At 31.9% G+C, this 27,014-nt stretch overlaps 5 protein-coding genes across 22 annotated transcripts; 2 read left to right on the top strand and 3 right to left on the bottom strand.

Moving 5' to 3' along the window:
- Positions 1-1,203: 1,203 nt before the first annotated feature.
- Positions 1,204-5,737, bottom strand: Ttll1b (Tubulin tyrosine ligase-like 1B). Of its 2 annotated transcripts, none has more exons than XM_083054175.1 (9): positions 5,611-5,737; positions 4,168-4,299; positions 4,017-4,082; positions 3,332-3,510; positions 2,710-2,896; positions 2,423-2,624; positions 2,106-2,336; positions 1,460-1,569; positions 1,204-1,373 (listed from the first exon to the last, which is right to left on the bottom strand). In XM_083054175.1, exons 2-9 carry the CDS (start codon positions 4,281-4,283, stop codon positions 1,235-1,237), a joined length of 1,230 nt encoding a protein of 409 aa, XP_082910301.1. In that variant the 5' UTR covers positions 4,284-4,299; positions 5,611-5,737; the 3' UTR covers positions 1,204-1,234. The 2 variants fall into 2 exon arrangements, with proteins under 2 accessions (XP_082910301.1, XP_082910300.1); XM_083054174.1 differs by lacking the exon at positions 5,611-5,737 and adding an exon at positions 4,884-5,066.
- Mrpl23 (mitochondrial ribosomal protein L23) lies at positions 5,531-6,687 on the bottom strand. Its single transcript, XM_083054176.1, has 3 exons — positions 6,543-6,687; positions 5,847-6,126; positions 5,531-5,743 (listed from the first exon to the last, which is right to left on the bottom strand). Exons 1-3 carry the CDS (start codon positions 6,554-6,556, stop codon positions 5,594-5,596), a joined length of 444 nt encoding a protein of 147 aa, XP_082910302.1. The 5' UTR covers positions 6,557-6,687; the 3' UTR covers positions 5,531-5,593.
- A 609-nt stretch (positions 6,688-7,296) lies between these two features.
- Tmem43 (Transmembrane protein 43) lies at positions 7,297-9,546 on the top strand. 2 transcript variants are annotated; one of them, XM_083054354.1, is made up of 6 exons: positions 7,297-7,437; positions 7,513-7,725; positions 7,840-8,072; positions 8,219-8,519; positions 8,850-9,055; positions 9,263-9,546. In XM_083054354.1, exons 2-6 carry the CDS (start codon positions 7,615-7,617, stop codon positions 9,540-9,542), a joined length of 1,131 nt encoding a protein of 376 aa, XP_082910480.1. In that variant the 5' UTR covers positions 7,297-7,437; positions 7,513-7,614; the 3' UTR covers positions 9,543-9,546. The 2 variants fall into 2 exon arrangements, with proteins under 2 accessions (XP_082910480.1, XP_082910479.1); XM_083054353.1 differs by having other exon boundaries at positions 7,350-7,437; positions 7,537-7,725.
- Positions 9,547-10,566: 1,020 nt separating this feature from the next.
- On the top strand, positions 10,567-23,263 carry Nhe3 (Na[+]/H[+] hydrogen exchanger 3). Of its 11 annotated transcripts, none has more exons than XR_014426778.1 (13): positions 10,568-10,956; positions 11,334-11,560; positions 11,696-11,773; positions 11,864-11,940; positions 12,310-12,519; positions 12,696-12,946; positions 13,280-13,482; positions 13,654-13,919; positions 14,142-14,193; positions 15,287-15,343; positions 16,779-17,034; positions 18,070-18,156; positions 21,256-21,271. XR_014426778.1 is itself a non-coding variant. In XM_083053724.1 (13 exons), the coding sequence occupies exons 1-13, from the start codon at positions 10,641-10,643 to the stop codon at positions 20,444-20,446; spliced, it is 2,148 nt and encodes a 715-aa protein (XP_082909850.1). In that variant the 5' UTR covers positions 10,568-10,640; the 3' UTR covers positions 20,447-23,263. The 11 variants fall into 11 exon arrangements, 10 of the variants coding, with proteins under 10 accessions (XP_082909856.1, XP_082909850.1, XP_082909848.1 ...); XM_083053724.1 differs by having other exon boundaries at positions 16,779-16,997; positions 20,342-23,263; XM_083053728.1 differs by having other exon boundaries at positions 10,570-10,956; positions 16,779-16,997; positions 21,256-23,258.
- A 78-nt stretch (positions 23,264-23,341) lies between these two features.
- On the bottom strand, positions 23,342-26,930 carry LOC145944987 (metallo-beta-lactamase domain-containing protein 1). Of its 6 annotated transcripts, none has more exons than XM_083053733.1 (5): positions 26,628-26,930; positions 25,735-25,960; positions 25,299-25,466; positions 25,083-25,202; positions 23,342-24,898 (listed from the first exon to the last, which is right to left on the bottom strand). In XM_083053733.1, the coding sequence occupies exons 2-5, from the start codon at positions 25,883-25,885 to the stop codon at positions 24,699-24,701; spliced, it is 639 nt and encodes a 212-aa protein (XP_082909859.1). In that variant the 5' UTR covers positions 25,886-25,960; positions 26,628-26,930; the 3' UTR covers positions 23,342-24,698. The 6 variants fall into 6 exon arrangements, with proteins under 6 accessions (XP_082909859.1, XP_082909863.1, XP_082909860.1 ...); XM_083053737.1 differs by having other exon boundaries at positions 26,811-26,925; XM_083053734.1 differs by lacking the exon at positions 26,628-26,930 and adding an exon at positions 26,272-26,424.
- Between the last annotated feature and the right edge of the window lie 84 nt (positions 26,931-27,014).

Genomic DNA, 27,014 nt, shown 5'->3' with positions numbered 1-27,014 from the left:
TGTAAAATTAACTATTTCGCAAAAAAGATGTAGCTTCTTTTGTAAACTCGAGAAATTTTGCAGAATTTAAAAAAAAAGCTTTAAACTTCTTTTGTAAAAAGAGTGAATTTGCAAAGAGTCTGCGACAGTCGTACACGCACACACACATATATATATATATATATATATATATATATATTATAGATTGTAAACACATAACAGATAATCATATAAACAGAGAGATTATTAAGTTAATCAAAAACTTAGCAATAACCGATGCATTTTATATGTACAATATTTATGATGTAAAAAAGAACGGCGTATCATCAACACACATCTGTTCCTGGCGTAAAGACGCAATATACGCTAAGTAAACGAACGAATGTAAAAAAAAATCAAATCTATACTCGTCAATCATAAGGGATGAAAAATTCCACACCTTCCGATTGAATTCGAAGTTGTTGAATTTTGAAGCGAACTTTTTGCAATCATTTGTTTGTTTCTTCAGCATATACATGCGCGTAATCGTCGTTTTTTCGGGAAACTGTGCCATAAACCTGTACGATAAGCCCTGTACGATATACGTAATCGTAGTTTTACAAAAAAATCTGCAAGGACCTTTACCTCGCACTGCCTTGAGGGGAAGGAGAACAAAAGGAAGCGTCCTGATTATTCTTAATCTCTCGTTTTACCGCGAAAGACTGAAGAAATCTTACTCTGTCCATATTATTTTTACATCTTCACGCAGCTTGCGTCGTCTGTGTAACATATTTGTACATAGCTAAAATAAAATTGTTTGTTAATGTAAGCATTTTCGTTGGAATTTTTTAAAATTTTGTAAAATTGACCTTTTGTCGAGGTACCATTTTTTCTGGGTTCTCAAGTATCAACTGCGTGTTTCTGATTTTACTGTGACAATTTTTTTTCTAGCAACTGCTGGACGTCGAACATTCTTTCCCGTTATTTTTTTAGGAGGGTTTTCGAATACAAAGGCGCTTTGTGTATTTATTTCGGTTGGAGAAAGTTTCGACACACATTTCTAACATTTAAAGTTGCTTTGGGTACTTGGGTACTCGAAACAATTTTAATCCTTCTGTCAATGGATACCTGAAGCAACTTTAAACCTTCAATAAATGAGTACGGATATCCATTCATTAATAAAAGAGTTGATGACAATAAGAGAAGGATATCGAATAAATGGTTAATTATTTAATAATTAAATGGTTTAATTTAATAATTAATTATACGATGATATTTATTTCCATTTGCTGAGAGAGGAACCGCGATACTTGTTCGATGAACCCTCCCTCTCGTCTTGAGCTGCCAATTCTTCGTCCAGGAGTAGTTCGAAGTTTCCCAGAGCCTCCGGGGAAGGTGATTTGTTCCATTTCACACTGATCGGTCCAATAATCGCATTTAATAATCTTATAATTAATTATTCAATGAATCTTTCGTTGAAATTAATATCGCGCAAACTTACTCAGGCATCCCATCCGGAGGCAGAACCACCGACACGATATTGTCGATTAGTTTGTACTTCAAGATCCTGTCGTTCACCGTCGTGGATGTTAGAGAAGGCGAGGCGTTCACCTGGAAGTAAAAATAGCATTTAGATATCCCTCTCTAAAAAAAGACATGTTAAGTGAGTGAATTCTTTTTAATTATATAAAATTGAAAAATGGCACGCGCATAGCGCGCGCTTGTGTTGTTCTACAATATAGTATTTAAAATTTTTCAAGTTTGTGACGATGCCATTTTTTGCCGGAAATGCAATTGAAAAATTTAAGATAATTATTCTGAAGAGAGGTTGATATAAATCAAAATTATTAATTATAATTTAAAACTATTCATTTAGTATAATTATTCATTAATTTAGTAATTTATAAACTAATTTTTTCCTAATTATTAATTATTAATTTAGCATTTATAAATGATTTTTTCTCAATTATTCATTAATTTAATTTAATAAAATCAAATAAATCATTTTAATTTATAATTAAATTAATGAATAATTAATAATTAGAAAAAATTAATTTGTAAATTTACAAAATCAATGAATAATAATAAAATAAATAATTTCGTTGATCAAACGGAACGGCAGATATAAAGGATGAAGATCAATGTACTTCGATCAACCACGGTTTCAATTTGTTGTCGATGATGATGTCATATCCGTAACACTCGAAGCAATGGCGATCGTTCGCCATTACTGGAGTCACCGCCTTCAGCGAGTGTACGATGCACCAGGAGATGTTGGCAAACAGCTTCTCCGTGACAGCTTTACCGCGCGTGCTTTCCAGGTACAAACGCAGATTCTGCACGCTCAGCTTCCCGCCGTGTTTGCTGTTATACTCGTCCTGAAAGTTTTTTATTTTACGATCAAGATGCTCCCGCAAATTACACATATGTAATTAAGAGAGACAGAAGTTTAAAAATTACATACGCCATGCTTTTGTACAGACACATTCGTCAGATGCACGTACATGTTGTCGAGCTCTTGAACGCTGGTGTCGTACTTGACGGTGCAGAAGCGACAGAATCCCAATTTGAAGAGGTAGGCCTTGAGCGGCCGAAACGACGTGATGAGAACGTACAGTCGAAGATCAAACTTCTTGCTGCCGATCAGCAGCGGGTTGTCGATGTATCTGTCGCGATAGAAATTGGTGGTCACCGCCTGAGGAAGTCTCTCGTCGAGGTCTCTACAATTGAAGCAACTTGCGATCTGATCACCTAGATATGACGTACGACTCCTTCGTCAAGTTGGGATTGAACGGGGTCTTCGCTTCGCGCGACCATTTCTTCAGTTTGCTCAGCTTGTTGATGAGGAATATTCCGGCGCCCTGCGATTTGCCGCATGGCTTCATGATCCAAGTGCTCTGCGGGGATTTGCGATACTCTTCCACAAACATATTATAATCTACAAAAATATATTTTTAATATAATATTTTTTAATATAATATTGATAATATTGTAATATAAAATTTTAACATAATATCTTTTTGCATGATATTTTAATATAATATTTTTACAACGCAAAATGATGAATTGAATAATTTGTTAAATTATTAGAAATTATATATAGATTGCCAAACTTAAAAAAACACATGATTCTTCGACGAGATCCTAGGATTTAAAATAAAATATTTTTAGAAAAACAACCTAATAAGATCAGAAAATTTTGAATCCTTTAAATAAAAATTATTCTTTTTTAAACAAGAAAAATTTACTGAATCCTAGAATTTTTAATCAAATTCTATCACAATTTTTTTTTGACACAATCTAATTTACAAGTATATATAATTTTTAATTTGATCTATTTCAGAAATATAATTTTTGGAGGATGTCCTTTCACCTGCAGGTAAAACGAAGGTCACCGGTATAAAGTCGAGGTACAAATATTTGCCTGGACCATCCGCGCGTTCCGCCAAAGGATTTCCTTCTCGCTCCAAATCCTTTCGATATCGCTTGATATTCTTCACCAGGAGATCTTTGCGCGTCAGCTCGTAATGATTCGGAAAGTGATTAATCATTCTAACACAATAATCAAATAGCTTTTTCAAAGTGCCTTAAATTCATATGGTTTTATAGAAGATTATTGTAGAGTTCTTTATAGCTCCATTACACATAATTTCCACATTTAAAAAAATATATATTATTATCATATATATTTAATTATATATATTTAATTATATATATATTTTATTATACATACTTGATTATGTATATTTTTTAATATATATATATTTGTACTATATAAAAAAATATTTAAAATAAATATTATTAATATATAAAAATATAAATATGGTGGATATAATCTTCTCTTATTTTACTATATATAAAAAAATATTTAAAATAAATTATTAATATAAGAAAAATATATATGGTGCATAATCTTCTCTTCTTAAAAATACAGATTTCAGATTAAGCAAATTATTTGACTGACATTCTATTATTAATATTTTCAATGCTATTGTTAATAATAGAGAATTATATGTAATGGATAAAAAACTTGTGATTGAAAAGGATTTTATATATACTGATTGTCATCCATCCTGTATCCGGTTTCAACGCTGAAGATATTCCTGCAGGATTGAGTCACAGCCCTACAACGAAACCACGTTTAATAAAATAAATAACGCATAGAGGATAATATGAAATCATTATTATTATTATTATTATTATAATTACCAATAAAAATTCCAATCGTCCTCCGGGCCTACTTGTGTCCAGCCGCGTTTCTCGAAATTATGAACAATCACAGACTTGTCTACGTCTGTGCAAAATGTGATCCTCGTCCGATCCATCCCGACAAAGGGCACCCTAGACGATGTTTTTTCTTTAATTGCGAGCGTTAATAAATTGTTTCACTGCTGCTCGAGACGATTAAAAGATGAAAAAGAAAAAAAAGAATTAAAAAACAGATATAAAATGTGAAAAGTGAAATAAATTTTTATGTTCGGAAAAAATTATAGAAATTTAATTATAAAAAATTATAGAAATTTTTAATTATAGAAAATTATAGAATAACGAACTGTCATTTTATCATTACAATCTTTATTATTTGTCCGAATAAGGCAAGTGAAGACGAGTTTAGGAAATAGCGAGAGGAATCGTCAAATCTCGCGAGACTTTTCAAGGAGAGTTCTTTTAATTATTTCGAGCAGCGTAATTAAACAGTTTTTGATCATCAACTATCATTTATCTGCTATAAATGACATATAGCTAAAATTCACTACCAACTGTTATTTACCCGCTATAAAAGGCACTAATTTTATTAATAAATAAATTTTATTACGAACTGTCATTTATACCTGCCATAAATGACGCATAGCTAAATTTTATCAACTGTCATTTATCTGTCATAAATAACACATAGCTAAATTTTATTATTAATTGTCATTTACCTGCTATAAACAGCATTCGAGCTCGCAGCCCGTTTGCTTTCCGCGGTTGTGTTCATCGCCATTCTCGATTATTAAAAGCATTGTTTGATCAATAATTCAGTCGCTAATCAATTCCGATAAATCTCAAGGCATCACAAATTAAAATATATTTTGCGTTGTCGATAATATTAGTTGCAACTCATACTATTAAAAATCGATAAAATTACTATATTGTTATAATTTGAAATTATTCGATTATTCGTCCAATCAAATCATAGCACGAAATAATTAAATCCGAAATTTAATTTGAATAAAACCCATATCAGACGATGCATTAAAGTTTGGAATTGAAATTTGATCAATCAGAATAAAAAAATTTTAGCTCGTTTTGTTCTGATTAGTCAAATTCAATTTTTGATCTTTATCCTCAATTTTAAATGTATTTTGTTATCCATAATGTTAGTTGCAACATTATTAAATTAATAAAATTCTAAACTTTAATTCTCAATTTTTAATGCATAGTCTGATACACGCTTAGTCCCTCTATTTTTTTGCTAGATATAGTGAACAAATTATATTACCTAATATATCATTAATAATACATTAAAAAATAATTGTTGAAAAAGCCATGTTAATCATCACTAATTTAAAGATTTTAACAATTAAGAGTTTCAGGAATATTAATAAATATACTTTATTGATCATATAAATCCTGAAATATATTATATCTACTAAATTCTGAACCAACCGGGCAATCCAGGTGCTTTATTAACTTTTATATAGTCTTGCAAGTCTTGTTTAGATTCGTTTATAGCTTTCTCGTCGACTTCACTCTTTGCATCCTTGAATAGATCGGGAAATACAAAGGATTGGTCTTTCGGCTGGAAAAAACAAATCAAATTTTGATTGCCACCAGAATTCCTCTCCGATAAAGCAAACAGATGATCGTAAAACTTAATCAATACAGCATGAAAGCAAACTAACCAATACAACATAGGCTATTTTTCTGTCGTCCTCTTTAATAATGGAGGCCTGCAGCCGATCTTTCTTCGTCCTGCCCAATGCTATTCTCGTTCTCACTTCCATGATGTCGACATTGTAAATCTTTTCCAGGTAATTCTGTATGTCGTACTTAGTCATTTCCATCGAGCAATGAAATTGCACCACATTCGCAGGCTGATCGTGTTTAGGCTTAATCAACTTCATCCAGAAGTTTGGTAAAAATACTCTTAATTGCGGATTGCCTTTTTGGTACAGCGGATACCTGAATCATTTTAAAGCACATAATTGTCATCACATAAAGTTGATAAAATGTTTTATGAAATCTTATATAATATTAGAATTCTATTATATATTTATTTATAATAATTATGTATAATAATTCTATTATATATTTATTATAATAATTATATATGTTTATTTATTCTTCTTATATATATCTCTATTATTTATATCTTATATATATTTATATATAGTTCTGTGAAATCTTATGTATTATAAAAATATATTATATTAAAAAATAAAATTAATAGTATTATAATATATTTAAATATGCATATTGTAAATAATTAAATTAAAATTAGGTCAAATTAGGTTAGGTTATTCATCAAACGCTCCTGTCTCTTAATTTAACTCGTCAATAATCATTTAATTATCACGTTAAATGTTACTGAAGCTTACCATCGCGTCGACATTTTGTTATACTATACAATATTTGAAATAAACCTATAAAGAGAGAACAATAGCTTAAAAAACTTCGGCAGATCCGACTTCACCTGCAGCCTGCAGCAGTGATGCCAATTTCAGGGTGAGCCGCGAGCGGCGGCGGGTGGTGGGGAGAGTGGCGTGGTGGGGGCTGGGGGATGCGCGCTCCGTTTCGTCACGTGACCGCGTCACGTGGTTTGGCGGCTGCGCAGGGCTGCGTTCAGATAGCTTACCCGAGTAACTCCAAGTGTATTCCCTCTCTTTCTATATCACTTCTCTCTCAATAATGTAAAAAGAAAGGGAATACACTCTGAGTTACTCGGGTAAGCTATCTGAACGCACCTTAGAGGTGGGGGTGGGGGGCACACCAAACCACGTGACGCAGCCACGTGACGCGGTCACGTGACGAAACGGCGCGCGCACCTCCCAGCCCCCACCACGCCTCTCTTTTTCTTTAATGCATATTTATTTGTGTGTACATACATATATATATATATATACATAATATGTATATACATATTATATGCGTCATTTCGTGCACATTAGCATGGAACGCAACCAAAATTGTGCACATTATGCGTTACCCGGTGAGAACATTCGTGGACATTGGCTATGTAGTTCATGTCCACGTTTTTTATGTCCACAGAGGGCGTATCGCTTTCAGGGATCACCTAAAAGCGGGGCATGGCGTCTCTCATTCTTCTCTCTGCCATAACATCGATGCTGCTGCCATCTCTCGGTGCTTAATCGTACTATTTTCTCAAATCCGGGGTTCGAGTCTCTGCTAAGCGGCGTCGGTATTACAGGTCGCTTCACCTTATTAAAGTCAAGTTCAAGATTGCGGACCGGTGTCAGGATGTATCGCACGAATGTAAGTACGCTTCTCTCCGCGAAGAATATTATTGAACCCTTTGCATTGATAATCGAGACTAATAGAACAAGATAGACTCGCGGGGCGTAAAATTTCCAGCAAAATGGCCAACCGCAGAGAGGAGACGCGAGCAGACTCGAGCGGAATTCCTGTCTCAATCAAGGGAGACATCAGACGATGAATCAAACGCCGATGACTATCTCGGAGCAGTTCAGACAATCCTGGCTGACAGCTATAATCGGATCCATCCTGTTCGCCACCGGGATGTGCCTTCTATTCTGGAACGAGGTCCGCGAACGACATAATATACCTCTGTCATGTTACAAACTGGAAAATGGAAATTTGAATTATTTTGGTGAAATTTTACACACCTACTTACTTGTTTTTTTCTTTATTTTTCAGGGAAGAGCCGCAAAAGTAGCACATTCTTTGGATGAGGCTCTACGCAACGTAGCTGTGCTTCCTAATTCAGCGATAGTGTCACCTGTGTACGAGGGCCGCTTAATACATCTGTCAGGACCTTTGACGGTCTTTGAACCGCTAACCGAGCCAGATTACGGAGTTGTTATGTCCAGCGTAAAGTTGAAAAGACGAGTTCAGATGTACCAGTGGGTTGAAATCGAGGAGGAACGAAGGTAGCGTGAATAATAGCAGGCTAGCAATTAGCATGTCATCTAAAAATGAAAATTTTGTTAGTAGATTATTATATAATATGGATCAAATGTTACTTATTGCTTATTGAAACATTAAATATTGTATATTGTAATCTTTTGACCCTTAGTTTTGGTGGAATAACAGAGGATGAGAAGCATTACTACTACACAACAGAATGGAAGGACAAACTTGTGGACTCGGATCATTTCTATATTCGTACAGGTCATCATAATCCAAAGGAAATTCCGATCAAGAGCCAGATACAGATCGCGGACGAAGTGAAGATCGGCGCTTATGCGCTCAGCATGGAATTGAAGAAGAAATTTAGTGATTTTGTGGAGATTACAAGTGACGAGAGACCAGAGCGAAAGGACATTAAGATGCACTCTGGACTGTATTATCATAGTCCAGATTTGTGGAATCACCAAGTATGTAATTCATTAGAAGTTTTTTTTAGAAGTGTAAAATAATTGGGCTATGTGTAATTAAATAACGAGAAATGAAGATTTTAAGGAAAAACTTTACAAATTTTTTTCAAAATTGGATATTGTTATCTCTCATAAAATATTTTTGACATCTCCATACTCAAACATCCACATTTTAATTCATATTATTTTTTGAAGAACACTCATTCTTTTTTTTATATATATTATATATATTATTTTTTTTTTATATATTATATTATAAATATAATATAAATATAAATTATATATAAATTATTATTATAATATTATTATTATAGTAAATATTGTTTCTAGGTGGGTGATATCAGAATACAATTCTCTTACGCAGGAAAGAGTGGTGACATTTACTCGGTCGTTGGTTTGTTAGAGAAAGATACTATCAAACCATATTATACATCCCATGGTGAAGAGATCTTGCTTCAACGAAAGCACAAAATGTCAGTGGATCAGATATTCCATTTGGAGCATGTGAACAATTACTGGCGAACCTGGATCATTAGGTAAGCCTTTGGTTTGATAAAAATAAAAGTATCACCAACTCTTGCAATACAATTTTTTAAAATTAATTATAATCAATAATATGATTTTTTTATTATAAAAAATGTGATTCGATTAAATTACATATTTTAAAGCATATGTATATTTTTTTTTCTGTTTTATTATAAACCACACATTAATTAATAAATCAAATTACATTTCTGTTATAGAGGACTTGGCTGGTTGGTCCTATTTGTGGCAGCAACATGCTTAGCAAATATATTAAAGACCATTATACTAAATTCGACCTTCCTTTGTGGTATAATAGCAGTCGAGTCCCTAACTATGTCAGTTTCCATGTCCATCAGTTTGCTGGTGATCGGCTTTGCTTGGGTGTGGTATCGACCCATAATCGGTCTGTGTTTAGCCCTAGCATCCGTTTTACCATTTATTTATTCGACAGTGACGTCAGGATCTTCTCAGCAACGTGATAATTATAGAAGGTTATAAATTATTTTATTTCTTTAAAAATTTCTCTCTCTCTCTCTCTCTCTCTCTCTCTCTCTCTCTCTTTCTCTTTCTTTATTTTAAGTGGCATCGATGAAAAGTATAACTTCCTGAAGTCTTCAGTTACTTATTTTATAATGCTGTTTTATGAACAGCGTGTCTTTCAAGAAAGTATTGCAACATTTTAATTTATACAGTTTTATAATTAATATTTTTTCATATCACAAATAATTTTTCAAAAAGGATTATTGCACAAATGATTAAAACAAATCTTATACATGACAAATAAAATGCGCAAAGAGATAGTATATATTTGTTTTATTTATAGATACTAACTGATTTTATATTCAAGTTATCGATACAAAGTTATTTTTGCTTTTACAAATATATACTTCTCATGTCGTTGATACACTAATTTATTACATTATCTCTTTCTAGTTTCTTTGTTGTTTATAATCATTAGGATATATAAAATGCATAGTACAAATCCATAGTGATAATCCAATTTATATATTATGTTTATGTGTAGTTTCAAGTGTAATTTCGAAATAATAATAATATATATAATAAATTACGTATTTTATGCAAAATATGTAAAAATTTATGTATAAATTGATTGTGGATAATTTTCAGCTAAGTTTTTCATCAATGAAATATCTAGAGGAAAAAAGATATATGAATCCTTGTTAAATTTATATATCTTTTTTATTATCTTTATTAATTTTTGAAATATGTGTTATATAATTCATGGAAAAAAGATTATTTAGATTATATATATATATATATAATTTAAAATAAATAAATAAATATATATATATATAATATAAGATAATTAAATATAATATTAATATAATTTTTAATTAATTAATATAAATATAAATATAAATAAAATTAATATAAATATAGATTTATATTAATTAAATATTAATTATTTATTGATATAAATATTTAATAAAGATTAATATAAATATAAATAAAAGATAATTAAAATATAGCTTCAAACGGAGAAAATAGCTTCACCCAGGGATACCAACTGAAGAATTCGCTGCTAGGGAAGTTTATCTTTCCCTAGGCAATGAATGGTGTTTTTATCTCTACCCGATGCCTGGTTGGCCAGCCTGGGACAGTGTAAAAGTGCGCGATCAACATCGGCCGAACGTCAGAAGAGCGAAGATGGCGGCGAATGGCGGTTTACGCCTGCTGCTCCTCGGAGTTCTCTGTATTTTTCTCACGAAGCTATGCAACGGGGCGACGACGGACATCGAGCTGGACGCCAAGGCGCAGCTGTTGCACCGGCTCGACAGCCTCAACCTCCTCCTCTACACGTTCCTACTGATTTTAACCGTATTAACAATATGGATGTTCAAGCACCGCCGTCTGAGGTTCCTCCATGAAACTGGTCTGGCTGTCATCTACGGTGAGTCGTCTGCTATCGATGATCCTTCGACGCGTTTCCTCCTCCTGACAGTCAGCGATGCCAGCAAATGACGTGGACAAACGTCGCGAAATGTCATACACTCTTTAATCCTTCGGTCAATGAACAGTACTCGAATACCCAAGTATCCATCCTTCTGTTTATAATTGTTCTGTCAATAACTGGATACTCGGATACCCCTTCTGTCATTAAAACGGGTATCTGGATACCTGGGTACCTGTTCATTGACTGAAGATCTTTGGAAGATATTTTTTTTCATCTTTAAAATATTTAAGAATTGATGCTAGATTATTGGTGATGAGTAATTTTGATGATTTTGTTTAAATTAAAGATTTGTTAATTGCTTTTGCTGATTCCAGGCTTGATCATAGGAGCCATAATACGCTATGGTTTCACAACGAGCAGTACTATTCTGCACATGCCGGTGGTTCCGGACAATACGAGCAAGTATAATCAGTCGGTACCACCAGACACGCTGTGGCTGCGTTTCCCTGAAGACAAGGGCGGCGGTATCGTGAAGAACAAAACGTTTGCGTACTCGTTTCGCGGCGAAATTTACAAGGAAGATAACGAAATCGACCTGAAGGTAAATTCGTAACAATGACACAAATTATTTATCTAAGGATTAGCTTCTTATCTCTGCTGGTTTTCAAGTTATTGAAATAAATTCATTGTAATTTTTAATTGAACGTTATATAACGTTTTATTTTTATCGTTGCAGGCGACTTTTGATCCTGAAATATTTTTCAACATTATATTGCCTCCCATCATTTTCCACGCGGGATACAGCTTGAAGCGGGTAAATATTTCCGTATTTTTATCAGAGGAATGAGTCATCCAGTAATAAGATACCTCTGATATAATTCTTGCTTCTGATGAATTCTTACAGAGATACTTCTTCAGAAATCTGGGTGCAATTCTTATGTATGCTCTGATAGGGACATCTATATCAGCTTTTGTTATTGGGTAAGCTTTTCCCCTGACGTTTCGCTTTGTTTTTATTATTTTATCAATCCACATTCGTGGAATATTTAAAGGAAAGCGCGGTGTTTCTATGTTTTAGTTATCTTATATTTTTCTTTATTATATTTATTCTACATTTAGGAAAAAAACCGTAAGCGGACGCTTAGCAACAAGGGAAAGATATCATGTTTATAGAAACTATTGCGTATCATAATATATGTATAGGTCATACTTTATCTATTTTTTCCACTCGCGTTACGAATAAAAAAAACAAATGTGTTTTTCTCCTTTTAACTTTCGACTCGTTCATAATAAATTCGTCATTTTTCTTGATAAGTCTTCAACAACATTATCTTTCTTATTTTTTATCAGAGCTCTGATGTACGCCTTCGTGCAACTGATACCTCATCTATCCACGTCGTTCACGTTTCTCGACACCTTGTACTTTGGTGCTTTGATATCACCCACGGATCCCCTCACGATAATCTCCATCTTCAATGACCTACACGTAGACGTGAATCTCTACGCTCTGGTCTTCGGTGAAAGTGTGTTGAACGATGCGGTTGCCATTGTACTTAGCGGGTGAGCAAAATACAAGATATAGCGATTAAGTATCTTACAAGTAGAACTCTCTATAATTAATTAAAAAGAAAAAAAACAGTACTTTTAAATAGACTCGAACCTGGACGAGATTATTCTCTAGCATATGATATAACGCAAGCGTGCAATTTAAAAAAAAACGTAAATTGTGGTTTCAGCTCGATACAGAATTATGCTGAGCGATATCAGTCGGGATCAGGCGGCTTCGAGACGGTGGCATTTTTCCAGGCGTTTGGAGACTTCGTAGGAATATTCAGTCTGTCTCTGTTCATCGGTGCTACCATGGGTTGCATCACCGCCTTATTAACTAAATTCACCAGGGTGCGAGACTTCCCTCTCCTAGAGTCCGCGTTGTTCGTTTTAATGTCCTATAGTACGTTTTTAATCGCTGAAGCTGCCGATCTTACAGGTAATTTTCATGTATTAATCAATATCCTAATTATATTATATATATTTTTATTATATATTATATATGATTAATATTCTAATTATAATATTATATATAATTAATATTATAATATTATTGATAGCCATGTATGATTGTGACAGCAAGAAGTCTTGTACAAATTTTGTTTGGAGGAATGAATTGATCAAAATAATCGTCATTGATATGCTTTGTTTTTCATTTAAAATGGAGGTTTTTTTTTTGGTAAATTTTTTCTCGAAAAGTTAAGCATTTTTACCTAAGAACTGATCTTTTTTGTATCAATCTAATACTGATGCTTTTATTATGAAATTTTAGGCGTAGTCGCTGTCCTATTCTGCGGAATCTGCCAGGCTCATTATACGTACAACAATCTGAGCCCGGATTCGCGCCAGCGTACGAAACAGCTGTTCGAACTGCTGAATTTTTTAGCCGAAAACTTCATATTCAGCTACATCGGCGTCTCGATGTTCACCTTCCCGAAGCACCACTTCGATCCCGGCTTCATCTTCGCGGGATTTGTATCCTTACTTACTATATCAGCATCACTGGACGTTAACGTTGAGCTTTTTGTTCAGTTGAATTCAGGATTTCATTGATTTTGCGACACGTAACGCTCGATTATCGGAATATATCGTGAGATATATTGAAGAGAATTTGAAATAGTGTATCCTTGACCTACTTGTCTTCAGCTGTGCGCGTTATTGGGTCGCGCGGCTAACGTGTACCCATTATCCTTCATCCTGAATCTGGCGCGAAAGCCGAAGATATCGTTGAATTATCAGCACACGTTGTTCTTCGCCGGATTACGCGGCGCTATGAGTTTCGCCCTCGCCATCAGGAACACTGTGTCAGACGCTAGACAGGCTATGCTGACCACGACGAGTTTGATCGTTATATTAACAGTGATCTTTCAAGGCGGTGCGACGACGCAATTTTTAAGTTGGTTCAATATTCCGTGAGTATAAAAATGTGATTCTTGCTAATTAATTTATCATTTTATCATTTTTTATCTACTATTTAATTTGCAAATATTAGATCGTTTAGGAAGAATTTGTTTATTTTTTTAATTTTATATTCTAATTCATTGTTTTTTTATTTATATTTAAATCACTCACAAATGATATAAATTTATTATATAGTATGCTCTACTGCTGCTAAATTCTTCTTACATTTGTAGAGTTGGAGTAGATGAAGAAATAGAAGGGCTTTCTCACAATGGAACGCGTAATGTAAGTATGATATGATTCTTATCCGCAATAAATGTACCACTTAGGACTAGTATTACGTAGATAAAATGCAGAATTAGATAGCTTTATGTTATCTTCACATAGACAATATTAATATACTGGCTGCTCATATATATATGCAACGTCGCGACATGGAATATTTAACAAATATATTAATATGTTCATATGTTTGTACAATCTCGACACTATATACGCTACTCTGAATATAATCTGCAATGAGAATTGCGACAGATATCTTGATGCAGTGAGATTATGCATGAATGAAGCAAGATTCTTATACTCGAAGTATTAATTAATAATTATTTATATATTTATATATAATATTATTATATATACTATATATAATATTTATATATATTTATATATAAATTTATATATAATATTTATATATAATATTTATATATAAATTATATATATATATATATATATATATTTTATAAAAAAGAATTATATATAGAAAGAAACTATGAAAGAATAAAATGCACTGTGTAATGAATAAACGATACTTAAACGAGTATAAGGTTTTGCTTTGGGTACACTTGTGCATGCAAGCTTAATTGTTTCGTTAATTGTACAGGCTCCTTTCTTTTACAGTCATCACTTTTATCTGGATATAAAAATCGCTGGACACTTGGTTTGCTTTTTTTTAAAAATCATATCGAAGATATGAAGCAGATTCAAGAAATTAATTAATGTAAAATCAATCATCGAAATTATCTGGCGCGATATCGGTGAGGTTGATTTTCTGATTTCCTGTAGATACAAAAAAATATATATATTCAGCGAGTTTTATTTTTATAATTATAATTTACAAAATAATTTTTCAATTTTGATAAGATTGCATTTCTGCAGATTGAAAAAAATTAGGAAATTCGCTCTCACCGAAATTGCACCGCAATCCCCTGTACACATATTATCAAGCATGATCATTATATCATTCTATAACCCTGGACTTGTGAATATATATATATATATATATATATATATATATATATATATATATATTTATATATACTTCACGTCTAATAGCGAACGTTGCATTTTACAAGACAATTTAATTTATCAATGTTGATAGTCTGGCGGCGAGGTCGGCTACGGTGAGCTGGACGTGCGTAGGGAAAGAAGTCCGCCGGTACGTTGTATAATTAAAGATTGACTGACACACTCACACACTGTCTATTTAACAAATTCAGAGTGATAGTAGACAAATTGACACTTTTTTCTGCATTTCAAATTTCCTATGACGCACTCACATCTCGCAGATTAATATATTATTTATGCAAGCATATGAGACATATTGATATATACATGTAAGCATATATAGGGTGTCCTATTTTAATTAATATAGTCGAATATTTCTGAAACTATAGCTGCATGTGTGTAATAAGAAAATACTATACTTTGTACAAAAGTTAAAAGGTTTCGAGAGAGGAAAAAAGTTGATAATCTTGAATTTTAATTAAGATTTTAAATTTGTCAAAGTTGTTTATGAGTCAAAGAATCTTAAACAAACCTGTTGAATATGGAAATATTGATAAATTAATAAATAATATGGAAAATATGGAAAAAAATTATAATAAATAAAAATTAGATTACATATATATTTATTTTTATATAATTTAATTATATATTAATTAGATTATATAATAATAGAAAAATTAGATTGATTCCATTAAAAAAAAAGAGATTGACTTTCAAATGATCTTAGTTAATATTCAAGATTATTAACTTCTTTCTCTCTCAAAACCAAACAACTCTTGTTCGAAACATTGTTTTCTAAAACGTGATGTTTTTTTATATGTTAGAGCATATTTTTTTAAATGAGACACTGTATATAATTTACATAGCACGATATCAAATTGCATGTGCTGCTGGAAGGAACATTTAAAAAAAAATCAAATTAAGTGTATTTTATTGCCATAGCATGCGAATGTAGGTATTTTTTTTATTATTTCGTATGATTTGATAAATTCTCTCCAATTTATATGAAAAAATTGCAGCTTGATTTCATTAATTGAACTTGTCGATCGCACGTGCTTCTTTGGTTGTTTTTTCTTTTTCAGTATGGTTTTTGTTATCCATTCTGTATGTCGAAGAGTAGCTGGAGAACACGGAGATATTTACATTTCATTAACAAGTATCCTCACAGACATGCTCACATAGCAAGTGGAAGTCAGCAGAATCATGAGAGAAATAAATAAAGCATGTGTTTTCATAAACTAATAAGTATACGAATAAGGTAACAACTTGGAACACACATATACACACGAATGCAAGTCGAGAAAAAATGTTATTAATATCCCAGATAACAAAAGTAGTCATTTTGACGTCAAAATGATATCCTAATAATTACTGTGGCTATCTGGGATATTATTATTGCTATTATCAATACTGTTTACACTTATTACTAGGGTCCACGCTGCGAAAAGCGGGGACAATTCAATTTTCTCTCAATATTCGCGAATATTTGCTAGTATAATCCAAGGTTGTACATATCGCGTATCCGTTTAAGGCTGGAAAATCGCATACAGGATGGATAACTGATGCTTGTTGTTCACATTTCACAGTATAATTCTATGCAGGATGGAGCGTTGCCAGGCAGCAGCAGCAACAGCGGCGCCGCGAAGCCTAACGAGAAAGCGCTGCTCGCCAGAATCTGGGGAGACTTCGACACCAAATACATGAAGCCTTTGTTGACGCACTCCAGGCCTACGTTGCTAGAAACGTTGCCGGTCTGTTGCAGTCCTTTAGCGAGAATCCTCACGACTACGCAGCAGATGACGCAGGTGCATACGATATCCTTGGAACATTTGGAGTTTCTATGTAGGGATTTTCAATTTTAATGTGTACTTAAAAATCCAAGTGGAAGCCAATAATCAAGTTCATTTCATTTTCTAGGATTCTAGAATAAATACTTAGGAGAGATGATATTTCACATATTGTACTAGCGAAGGAATCGAATCTGAAACAGTTATCAAGGTGTCTGGAAAAACCAGGGATTGTCAGAAATTTTTTTTTTTTTTTTTTTACCTTGAAAAATCCGGGAATTCTCGGGGAATTTTTTTCAAAAATTGTGTCTGATAATTTTATTCTTATATTGCAAGGTCGATAATTCGCTGATTGGTCAAGTTAACAATCATATATGTATAATTGTTTTTTCTTTTTTTTTTTGTAATTATGAATAGAAAACATTAGAAAGCGCATATAATAAAGAAACTTATTTTAAAAAGCTGTATTTTATAATTTTTTTTATTTTATCTAGATTTTTAAAGGAAAATACCTGAAAGATCAGGAACTTTTTTTATAAGATTTGAGTAGACACCTTAATTATATATCCAAATTTTAGATTGAGTACCTGGAAGGTTCGAAAAAGTACTTCTTTCGAAAAGAAAATTGAATCTTTTACAAGCAGGACTCTAAGATTTAAAAATCTATTTATAATGACTTGCTACACATCTACACCTACACACTTATTTATTTATCCCCACAATTTCTCCTAAGTACTCATAACAGATTCGAGCATATTTGATCCAGGTATTCGAATACTTGAAAGTACTGAAAGTTTGAACCTATCTCGTCCAGATTTGAGTCTAAAGTTTTTCATTTATTTATTTAAATAATCACAGAGAGCTCGAAATCATAATAGCTAGATATAAGCTAGATATCCTTATTTTGGATAATTTAAGTCATTTAAAATCACAGATGGAAAGAGAACTTTGCCTCGAATTATATAAATTATTCTAAAATCAGGACAGCGATAGAATTCTATAACAATAATATATTCTATCGTTGTCTGGTTGTCATTAATAATCTTAATGTTGAATGAGAAGAGATATCTAATAATATTCTATGATACAGGATGACGTTGCGAGAAAAGCGGATTCGGATTCTGACTTTTGCCTGGAAGATCGCGAAATGGAGCGACGCAGGACCAGCGTTCAGCCGGTGAGTTTCCATCAGCCTAGTCTCAATTATACTGTTAACCCGTGCTATCAGCCTAACAACAGCACCACAGACGTCAGCACTAATCCGGACGAGCCCTATGTAATTCTTAATTTACACAGAAGGTAGAACTAACAGCAAGCCTCTCTAACACTACCACCTACTGTGTATCTAGACTCTTAAGCGCGTGAGAGGAGAGAGAGATTCGTGTAATACATACATATATTTTGCATATGTATTAATTGCCTGATCGAACTCGCAAAATTGCAATTTACTTAATTGCTATTATTAAAACTTACTTATTTGTCAACTTATATACCTCATTTATTTGTATTTGTTATATTCAGAGTATTCGCTAAATACTTTCGTTTTATATAAAAGTGAATGGATGTACGATATCTATTCATATATTTTATTTCTATTTTTGAGTTAATGTGAGAGTTTAAGTGTAAACAAGAGCCTACTTGTTATGTATGATATAAATATTTCACACATTTATTCTCTGTACAGAATATAAATCTTATCGGGAACGAGACTTAATATTTCTAGAATTTGAGAAGATACGAAAATATGATATACAAAAATTATAAATTGATACATAAAAATTATAAATAATATATCTAACGTTCTAATATTTGATATAAATTAAAATTAACTTTACACCCTAAAGATTTTTCCGTTTGAATCCGAGAGAGAAAGAGAGAGAGAGAGAGAGAGAGAGAGAGAGGGAGATAAAGACTTGAGTTCCGTTCCTGATGTAGAAGATTCATTTTTTTATACATAGGCAATACGTAGGAAAAAATGTAATCACGCGATAATCATTTATCGAGCGTTATTTGGCATTAATCGTCATTTCTCTTTCTTTCGTTCTTTCTTTTTATATATAAAACATCAGCTTGAATGTCTCTCTTGCATGTAAGATTAATTTTATCTGGACGATGTAACTTTTCTTGTTTCCGATTTTTTTTCCGAATTAATCTCTCCGTGACAAGCAATCGAGGTCTCGGGTACAATAATAGCGTAAGTTGAGAAAGAATATTTAAAAAAATGAGTTTAAAAGTTAAACGATTCCACACACAACAGAGAATAAAATTAAAATAATGATATAAAATATGTGTGTATCCACAAATTTGTCAATATTATACAAAAAATATATAAAATTTATATATTTTTGTATATAATTACTCACACATATATTTTTATTAAAATATATTTTATATATATATTTAAAATATATAAAATATATTTAAATATAAATATATATATAAAAGATAATATAATATGTGAATTAATATTTAAAATCTTAGTTTCACGCTATTATCGCACTCGACACCTCAATTTTTCGGAAAACAAAAAACTCGATAAGAATTGTAAATACACTATGGATTTTTAACTCGCTTGCCTAAGAATAAGAGGAATGTATGTATATAATGCCTCGCTGTTTATTAACTCTTCGCCAGGGGACGCCGAATCACTCATCTTAAGAATGTTTCATATAAAACTGCGAAAATCGAGAAACAAATAATAATAATTTCTTTGAAGATATCTTTCTTTTCTTTCTGATCATATACAAGTAGTATTTTTTCAGAGAGAGAAATATTTTTGTTTTAAGAATAAAATAAAATTCATTGTAAAAATTTATGTATAAATGCCGTTCGCTGTCGGAGAGTTAACGCAAATTGACTTTTCCCTGCTGCGCTCTATAAATATATACATATACAATTTAGTCAGTAATTGTAAGTTAAATTGACAAACAGTAAAGTTATAACGAAGCAAACTTGCGCGCGAAATAGGGCTGGAAATTGCGTATCCTCTCCCATGTATTGTGATGATTTTGCAGTTATTGTGCAACGGATTCAACTATTCTAGTCAGTGAAATTGCCTATATACATATATACGACAGAGAGAAAATTAATCAATGGATACGATATAAACGCGTAGCGATATAAAGTAAAATAGTATAAAATATATACGTGACGATTTGTATAATATACAATAATTATGTAATATATACATATACGGGTATAAACTCTTTGCTTGTAAAGTCGATTCGAAAATTATGTTTAATGTTTATTCACACGTAAAAAAAGAGCGCATATATTTTTTCTCTTCGGCGAGAAATATTATCTATAATTCAGTCAGACATTTTTACGGAGCCGCACATTTTTTTTTAACGTGGTTTTTCTAGAGAGAGAGATACGACGGCGGTGGCGATGACGATGATGATGATTTCGATTCCGAAGACCTCAAAATCGTCGGAATGGAGGGATTCATCCCGTTACGAACGTTATAGGGAAAAAACGATCCTGTGCGGAAAATAAAGACGAATTCTCCTCTCCAGATATAATTGTGGATTAGGTATATTAAAAAAATCGCAAGCGATTTGATGCGATTCCTCCCCTGAGGATTATATTAGCGATATTTAATTACGAGGAGCGATTTTTAATTACGAGCTGAGAGCGGAGATTTTATTCTCCTATAATGTGATCCTTTCTTTTTTAAATATCAATATTTGCCAAACTTTCCGCGAAGACGCTTCGACGAATCGATCGGGCATTAAACATAATTTTCAGAGTGTTCATTAATTTTAAATAAAAAAGAAGAGTCGTGAGGAATTATAGGAGCTCTGTTGCTGCTGTGATCTTTAAATTTTAATTTTCCTTCCTCTGTGCGAGACTCACTCACGCTCTGGATATAACAAATGTAATTATTTGTAAGCCGATACAGTGGATAAATCTCGTATTTTTTTTTAAATTTAGACAGAATAGTCATCAAAAAATCTTAAATCTATTTAGAATAAGTCCAAATTTATTTGAAATGGATTTGAATGGGAATAGAGATAAAATTCAATATGTACTTAAAAATCTGATACTTTTTTTATCCACTGTATCTTTCGAGCGTTTCTTGTTTTTTTTTGCATGCAATATTGACAAAAAATCTCTGGCATTATAATTTATCTCGCAATCACGCGGCTAAATATCTTATCTAATATCTGCATGAGACGCATATATGTATACTATTATACTTTACATGTTACCTTAATTTTATTTTTCGTTATTTTTTTCTTAGTGTTGCATACTTTTATATTATTTATTTTCACAGACGAGTATAAGGGGCTCTCCACGTAGATCGCAGTTGTGAGAGAGAGGTTTTCTCTTTTTAAGATTTATTATTTTATATTGATCATCCCCGTTATTATATATACGTACGTATGTATCTGTTTTCTTGGTGCTCGATCTACACAATCTACATATATATGCTTAAGTATTAAATTATTAAGCGTATTAGTTTGTAAGAGATATTTCCTGAGTCGTTGTATTAGTTTCAACTCTATCGAGGTCTTTTAGATTTATTTAGACACTTAATTTTCCTTTAACGTACACGTTTTCATTAAGATATATATATATACATATAAACCTGGCGGTGATATTAAACACACTTATTACGTTTGTACCGATACGTAATTGTTACATTTACTTATATTTTTTAGACAGAGAAGAGTCGATGCCACACAAATATGCAATGTGTTTTTAGCTTTTAGGCGTAATACAATATTAATTTTAGGCAACGCGAAGACTCCTCACCTCTCGGTTGGTCGATTGTCGTCATTGTCCATTTTATTTGTACCAAAGCGATTAGAGATTAAAGATGTTTCATCTTGAATCTTTTACCTGTATTGGTCTCGAATTAGAGATTCTTCAAGAAGTCAAGTTGACTCGACAGATAGACTTAAAGAGTATCTATACATCCTAATGACCACAATCGACCGAACCGACTGGTCCTCTGTAAATAATCTCGACTCCTCTGAGTATGTGTGTGTGTGTGTGTGTGTGTATAAAACGCATATACAAAAGTTACACATTTGATGATGATGAATCGATGACGGACGATGCGCAAGGAGATGATTCTTGGAGCCGATTCTTGATTGTGTTGTTTAATTGCTTTGTGGGACAGCTGGGGACTGTGATGATGATGACGAGGGAAGTTAGTCCGGGACCACTACCGCTGCACACACGAGTCGCCCTGCCAGGTCTGGTCGGCAGACACTTGTAAAATCTCCCCTTAGCCAAACCTCGTTTCGCTTTTACCTCATTAGCTCGCTCTGCCCGAGTCGCATTCGCGATCATCTAAAATCAGCCGCACGATGATTTTAGAATTGAGTAATATGTGCAGATTATTATAAGCTATTTTAATTCTTTTTTTAAGAAAATTATCGTTTATATTATATATTTATATATAAATTTAAAAATTATACATTTATATGTAAATTATATATAATTTATGTAGATATATGTATATATTTATATATAATTTATATATAAATCGTAGATTAGAAATTAATAAACTGTAGTTGTTTCGAAAAAAATTCTCTGTCTAGCCAAAATGTAACAAGAAGTGCGTTTTTTATATATACATATAATAAACATATATATATATAAATTTATATGTAACTTATATATAATATACATATAATAAATTTATATATAACTTATATATAATATACATATAATAAATTTATATATAAATCGTAGATTAGAATAAACTGTAGTTATTTAAAAAAAATTATCCATCTAGCCAAACTGTAACGAAGAGTGCGTTGATACATTGATTGTAAAAATATCAAGATCGAGCGATATTCTAATGTCACAACGTGCTGCTGATTTTAAGCCCTTTAAGTGATCGCAATTAATGAATGTATCGATCGAAGAAAATTTGCGTTAAAAACACAAGCATTATGATTGTATGTATGTATGTATATGTCGAAGCAGCTCATATTTAAGGATTGAGAAACTTTTGTGGAGCTAGTCGTGCTTCCTGCGATTTTTAATAATTTATCGAAATGAAAAAAATATACTCTTCATCAGGAAAAGATTTTTGTTATATAAATATAAATTATATACATTATGGGTTTATTATTGTTTTCGCATCAAGTTTATAGATAAATTAATTTTGATAATGGCCACATGATGTTGAGAATTTCTTCATGACTTTTATTCAAATATTCTCGCTGATGAAGATTATCATATATTATATATATGTATAATATTATATATATTTAAAATGTATTATATATATTATAAAATGTATATTATATATATATATATATATATAAAACATATTAATATTATTTATAATAATATATAAATAACATTATATATATATATATATATATATATATATATATACATATATAATTTGGAAAGTTGTTAATACATCGATGAAATAAAGATGTAGCGCGAAAGTCGATACGCATCGAATATTACAATCTAAGGAAAACGATAGAATTCGATGAAAGTTGAATTAGCTTATTAGAGAGAAAGAAAGAGAGAGAGAGAGATGACATACGTAAAATATATAAGAATTGTGTATAAACTCTCCTAAACTTGAAAAAAAAAAGAACGATTACATAGATTTATTTACAGATCACGATTCTGTTGTACCTCGTATTATAATTTGTTGACAAGTAAGAAGAAGAAAATGAGCGAGCATAAACTTTGGATCTTTCTCGTAGAGAACTACTTAATTTTTTAGATATATTTAGAACAATCGCGGCGAATTGACTTTGCCGTTTCGTACAAAGTATTAGCTTACTATTCTATATTAGAGTGCAGGGCATTCTTGGTCTTATATTGTTTACATAATTAATTTAGGGATGCTGCTGTCAGCATCCCAAGTCAGCAGTGTCATGTGTCTATATGTAACGGAGTGAAAAATCACATTTCTTCCTTCCTTTCTATATCTGTACGATGGAAAAACAAGCCACCTATCTATACTTCAACTTATATAATCCGAGAAAAAAAAGATTGCAATAATCTCTTCACCTTTAACATCGTAATGTTATATAGCTTCAGCGAAAGATTTTGTTCAGAAAGATTTTTATCATTCGAAGGGGACATATTTTGAATTTCGATCGTGGTATAAAAAAAAATGATAAAACTATAATGTTATATATTTCTTCTCCCATGAAAGAAAAACTCTTCTCTATCAGTTATGAGAAAATTCTTAGATAAAGATGCGGAAGATGTGTGAGAGAGGACTTCTTAATTTAGTCGCTGGCTGTGAAGATTTGATAGAATTGTTTTGCGAACGTAGAATATATGTAGATATATTAGGAAAGCGAATCCTTGAAACGGAATGATAGTGTTTATTGTATTTGCTAAAGTAAGAGCATGTGTATTCGATTCGCGAATTAAATTCTTCGAAATAAACGAAATGTATATCGATGGAAAAGGTTGTTTCGAGACAAGTTATACATATATATACATATTGATTTGGCGTATCGACATGTGGCGAGCAAAAAATTGCAATGTAAGGTGGTAAATCGCTCCTATGTATAAACATATATGTTTGTGAATCCGGTGTAATGTGTAATAATCGCAATGTAAACATACAATGAGTATAATAACGTTGTGATACCATGTACGACACTTTGCAATGTTTAATAAAGTATTTGTAAAAATATATATACAATATATATATATACAAAATTATCGTACTGATGTATTAATATTAACAAGATATCAATTACGTCGATTTATGTAATCTTATCTTAATATCTGGTCCGTGACGAGCTCCTTCATAGTGTCCGTAACTTTGAACATCGGGCCATGTCCGGGTATTATAAAATCCGCGAGATTTATTATACGAGAACGCATAAGAGATTGAGTCTTCACAAGTTCCGGCCTGCCTAGTGATTTCCAGATGGACGGTACGAAAATATCATTCACGTTTTCAAACAAATCTCCTGTAAAATTAAGAATATTTATGTAAAATAAATAATATAAATATAAATATATACAATTAAAATAATATAAATAATATAAATATAATTACATTGTTTTGATAAAATTAATACATTAATGTTTTGCTAAAAATACATTGATATATTATCTTCGAAATCCTAATCTAAAATAGAAATCTATAAATACCTGTAATAGCGATAACTATCTTTTTCTCATTCTTCATCGTATTCACCACAACAGTGACATCCTCAGCTGTATGTCCTGGTGTGGCTATAACGTTGACTCCTGGACAGAGCTCGTAGCCTTCTAAAAAAATGCAATCATTTAAAAAAAAAAAGCTTTTCAGTGATAATAATACTAATATATTCAATAATGTTACATAAAAGATTTTAATAAACCAACCGCGCGGAATTCGCGGATCCTCATAGAATATAGTACCCTGTTGAACCGACAAGCCCACAATATGTATTGCGTTTGTGAATAAATTGTTGTTCCCTATGTGATCCGTGTGGCTGTGAGTGCATACAACATAATCGATATTCTCTGGGTTGACGTTGTGCTTTGCAAGAGCTGAAAATAATAACATGTATATATGACATTTTGTACATATATCACGCAATATAATATAATGAAAAAAAAGTATTAAAAATTATAAAATTATAATACTTGAAGATTATACAAAAGATTAGATGTTGAAAATTACAAAAATTATACAAAAAGTTAATTACAATGTAAGTAGGTAACAAGTAGTATTAAATAAGAAGATATTAAGTAACTTTAATGCATTCTATAGTTTTATGTATTATACTTCTATTATATTCCTTTATGTATTATATACCTTCTATTATTTTTTTGCGATCCCAAGCTGTCATGGTATCGACGATGATTAATTTGGTGCCTTTTATTAGCGTACAAGTGCAATTTGCATCCATCCTTCCGTTGGGCAACTCCTTAGAATATCCATTAAACAGAACAACAACTTCAACCATTTTTTAATATCTAGAAGTATAAAGATCCTTGTGTCTACCAGACTTCTTCTTCCTTGATTGACACACAATATCAGGCTATAGAAACAGAAAATATAGACACGGAATGAAAACAAGGAATTTCCAAAATAAATAAACTGCGAATAGACACAGAATTTCTATCACGTTGGAAATTCTATGCCTATTGCATCAATTTATCACAGAGTTGGGATTTTTAAATTTACATAAATTTAAATTTCAACAAACTAGGTTTTTAACATATATATATATATATATATATATAATCTTTTTATATTATATATAATAATATAATATATTATTAACATTTTATTTATATATATATTATATTTTTATATATTTATAATATATTAATTTTATTTATATATTACATAATATATTTATACATATATTATATTTATTCTGTTCAATAACAATCTTAAAATACATAAATATTTAATTCGTAGCAAGAACTCAAAATACAGAAGAACTTGAAAATGTGTTATTTTGACAGTTTTAGATGTGTTTACATGGATCAGCTGTTATTATCAGGAAAGAACCGATAAAATTCGAAAGTTCTGATTGGTTGGCTCTTATCGCTATTCCTTAAGGTGCATTTTCACTTGACGCTGTGACGCTGGATTTCAGCGTCAAGCATCAATAATTGATAATTGATAATTGATAGTGAAATAGCACCCTTATATTAAAATTAAATCAAACAGTAACTGATTAACTTCGCTTCGCTCACCGGTATATACAAAGTGCAACTAACGCATTTGATATACAACTGACAATGAGATTAAATTAAATTAACGCTTAAACTGACGCTACAAATATTTGATCGATCAATCGGGATGGAGAAATCCTTATCTCTTTCGCTCTGATCAATCAAATGATTCAAATGATAGAAATGATTGAAAAATTCACGTGCCATAACAGTAGGAAGGAGGAATAAAAACACGGCCCACAGACGTAATAAAATACGTAGATGGAACATCAGCCACCGATATGCGCGCGCGTTCGACTTTAACCTTCAAGTGGCGCTGCGTCACGTGGTCGCGCGGCGGTCGGAATTCGGCGGCGCGGAGTGGGGGTGAGTGGTGGGGGGATGCGCGCGCGGCGCACGGCGCACCCC

Source organism: Prenolepis imparis, unplaced genomic scaffold, assembly GCF_030444845.1.
Source record: "Prenolepis imparis isolate NDT839.2.m4 unplaced genomic scaffold, iyPreImpa1.0 SCAF_14, whole genome shotgun sequence".
In the NCBI taxonomy this organism is placed as follows: Eukaryota; Metazoa; Arthropoda; class Insecta; order Hymenoptera; family Formicidae; genus Prenolepis; species Prenolepis imparis.
This window is presented reverse-complemented; position numbering and strand designations above follow the sequence as displayed.

Coding starts and splice junctions, on each gene's coding strand:
- Ttll1b (XM_083054174.1), bottom strand. CDS start 4,945: ATGGCGATGAACACAACCGCGGAAAGCAAACGGGCTGCGAGCTCGAAT. Junction 4,300..4,883: donor TCGAATGCTGTTTATAGCAG/GTAAATGACAAT, acceptor AACATCGTCTAG/GGTGCCCTTTGTCGGGATGG. Junction 4,083..4,167: donor GACGATTGGAATTTTTATTG/GTAATTATAATA, acceptor GTTTCGTTGTAG/GGCTGTGACTCAATCCTGCA.
- Mrpl23 (XM_083054176.1), bottom strand. Junction 5,744..5,846: donor AAATAGCCTATGTTGTATTG/GTTAGTTTGCTT, acceptor TGTTTTTTCCAG/CCGAAAGACCAATCCTTTGT.
- Tmem43 (XM_083054353.1), top strand. Junction 8,073..8,218: donor GAAATCGAGGAGGAACGAAG/GTAGCGTGAATA, acceptor TTTGACCCTTAG/TTTTGGTGGAATAACAGAGG. Junction 9,056..9,262: donor TGGCGAACCTGGATCATTAG/GTAAGCCTTTGG, acceptor TTTCTGTTATAG/AGGACTTGGCTGGTTGGTCC.
- Nhe3 (XM_083053722.1), top strand. CDS start 10,641: ATGCCTGGTTGGCCAGCCTGGGACAGTGTAAAAGTGCGCGATCAACAT. Junction 10,957..11,333: donor TGGTCTGGCTGTCATCTACG/GTGAGTCGTCTG, acceptor TGCTGATTCCAG/GCTTGATCATAGGAGCCATA. Junction 13,483..13,653: donor GCTTCATCTTCGCGGGATTT/GTATCCTTACTT, acceptor ACTTGTCTTCAG/CTGTGCGCGTTATTGGGTCG.
- LOC145944987 (XM_083053733.1), bottom strand. CDS start 25,885: ATGGTTGAAGTTGTTGTTCTGTTTAATGGATATTCTAAGGAGTTGCCC. Junction 25,203..25,298: donor GGATCCGCGAATTCCGCGCG/GTTGGTTTATTA, acceptor GCATTTTTTTAG/AAGGCTACGAGCTCTGTCCA. Junction 24,899..25,082: donor GATAGTTATCGCTATTACAG/GTATTTATAGAT, acceptor TTAATTTTACAG/GAGATTTGTTTGAAAACGTG.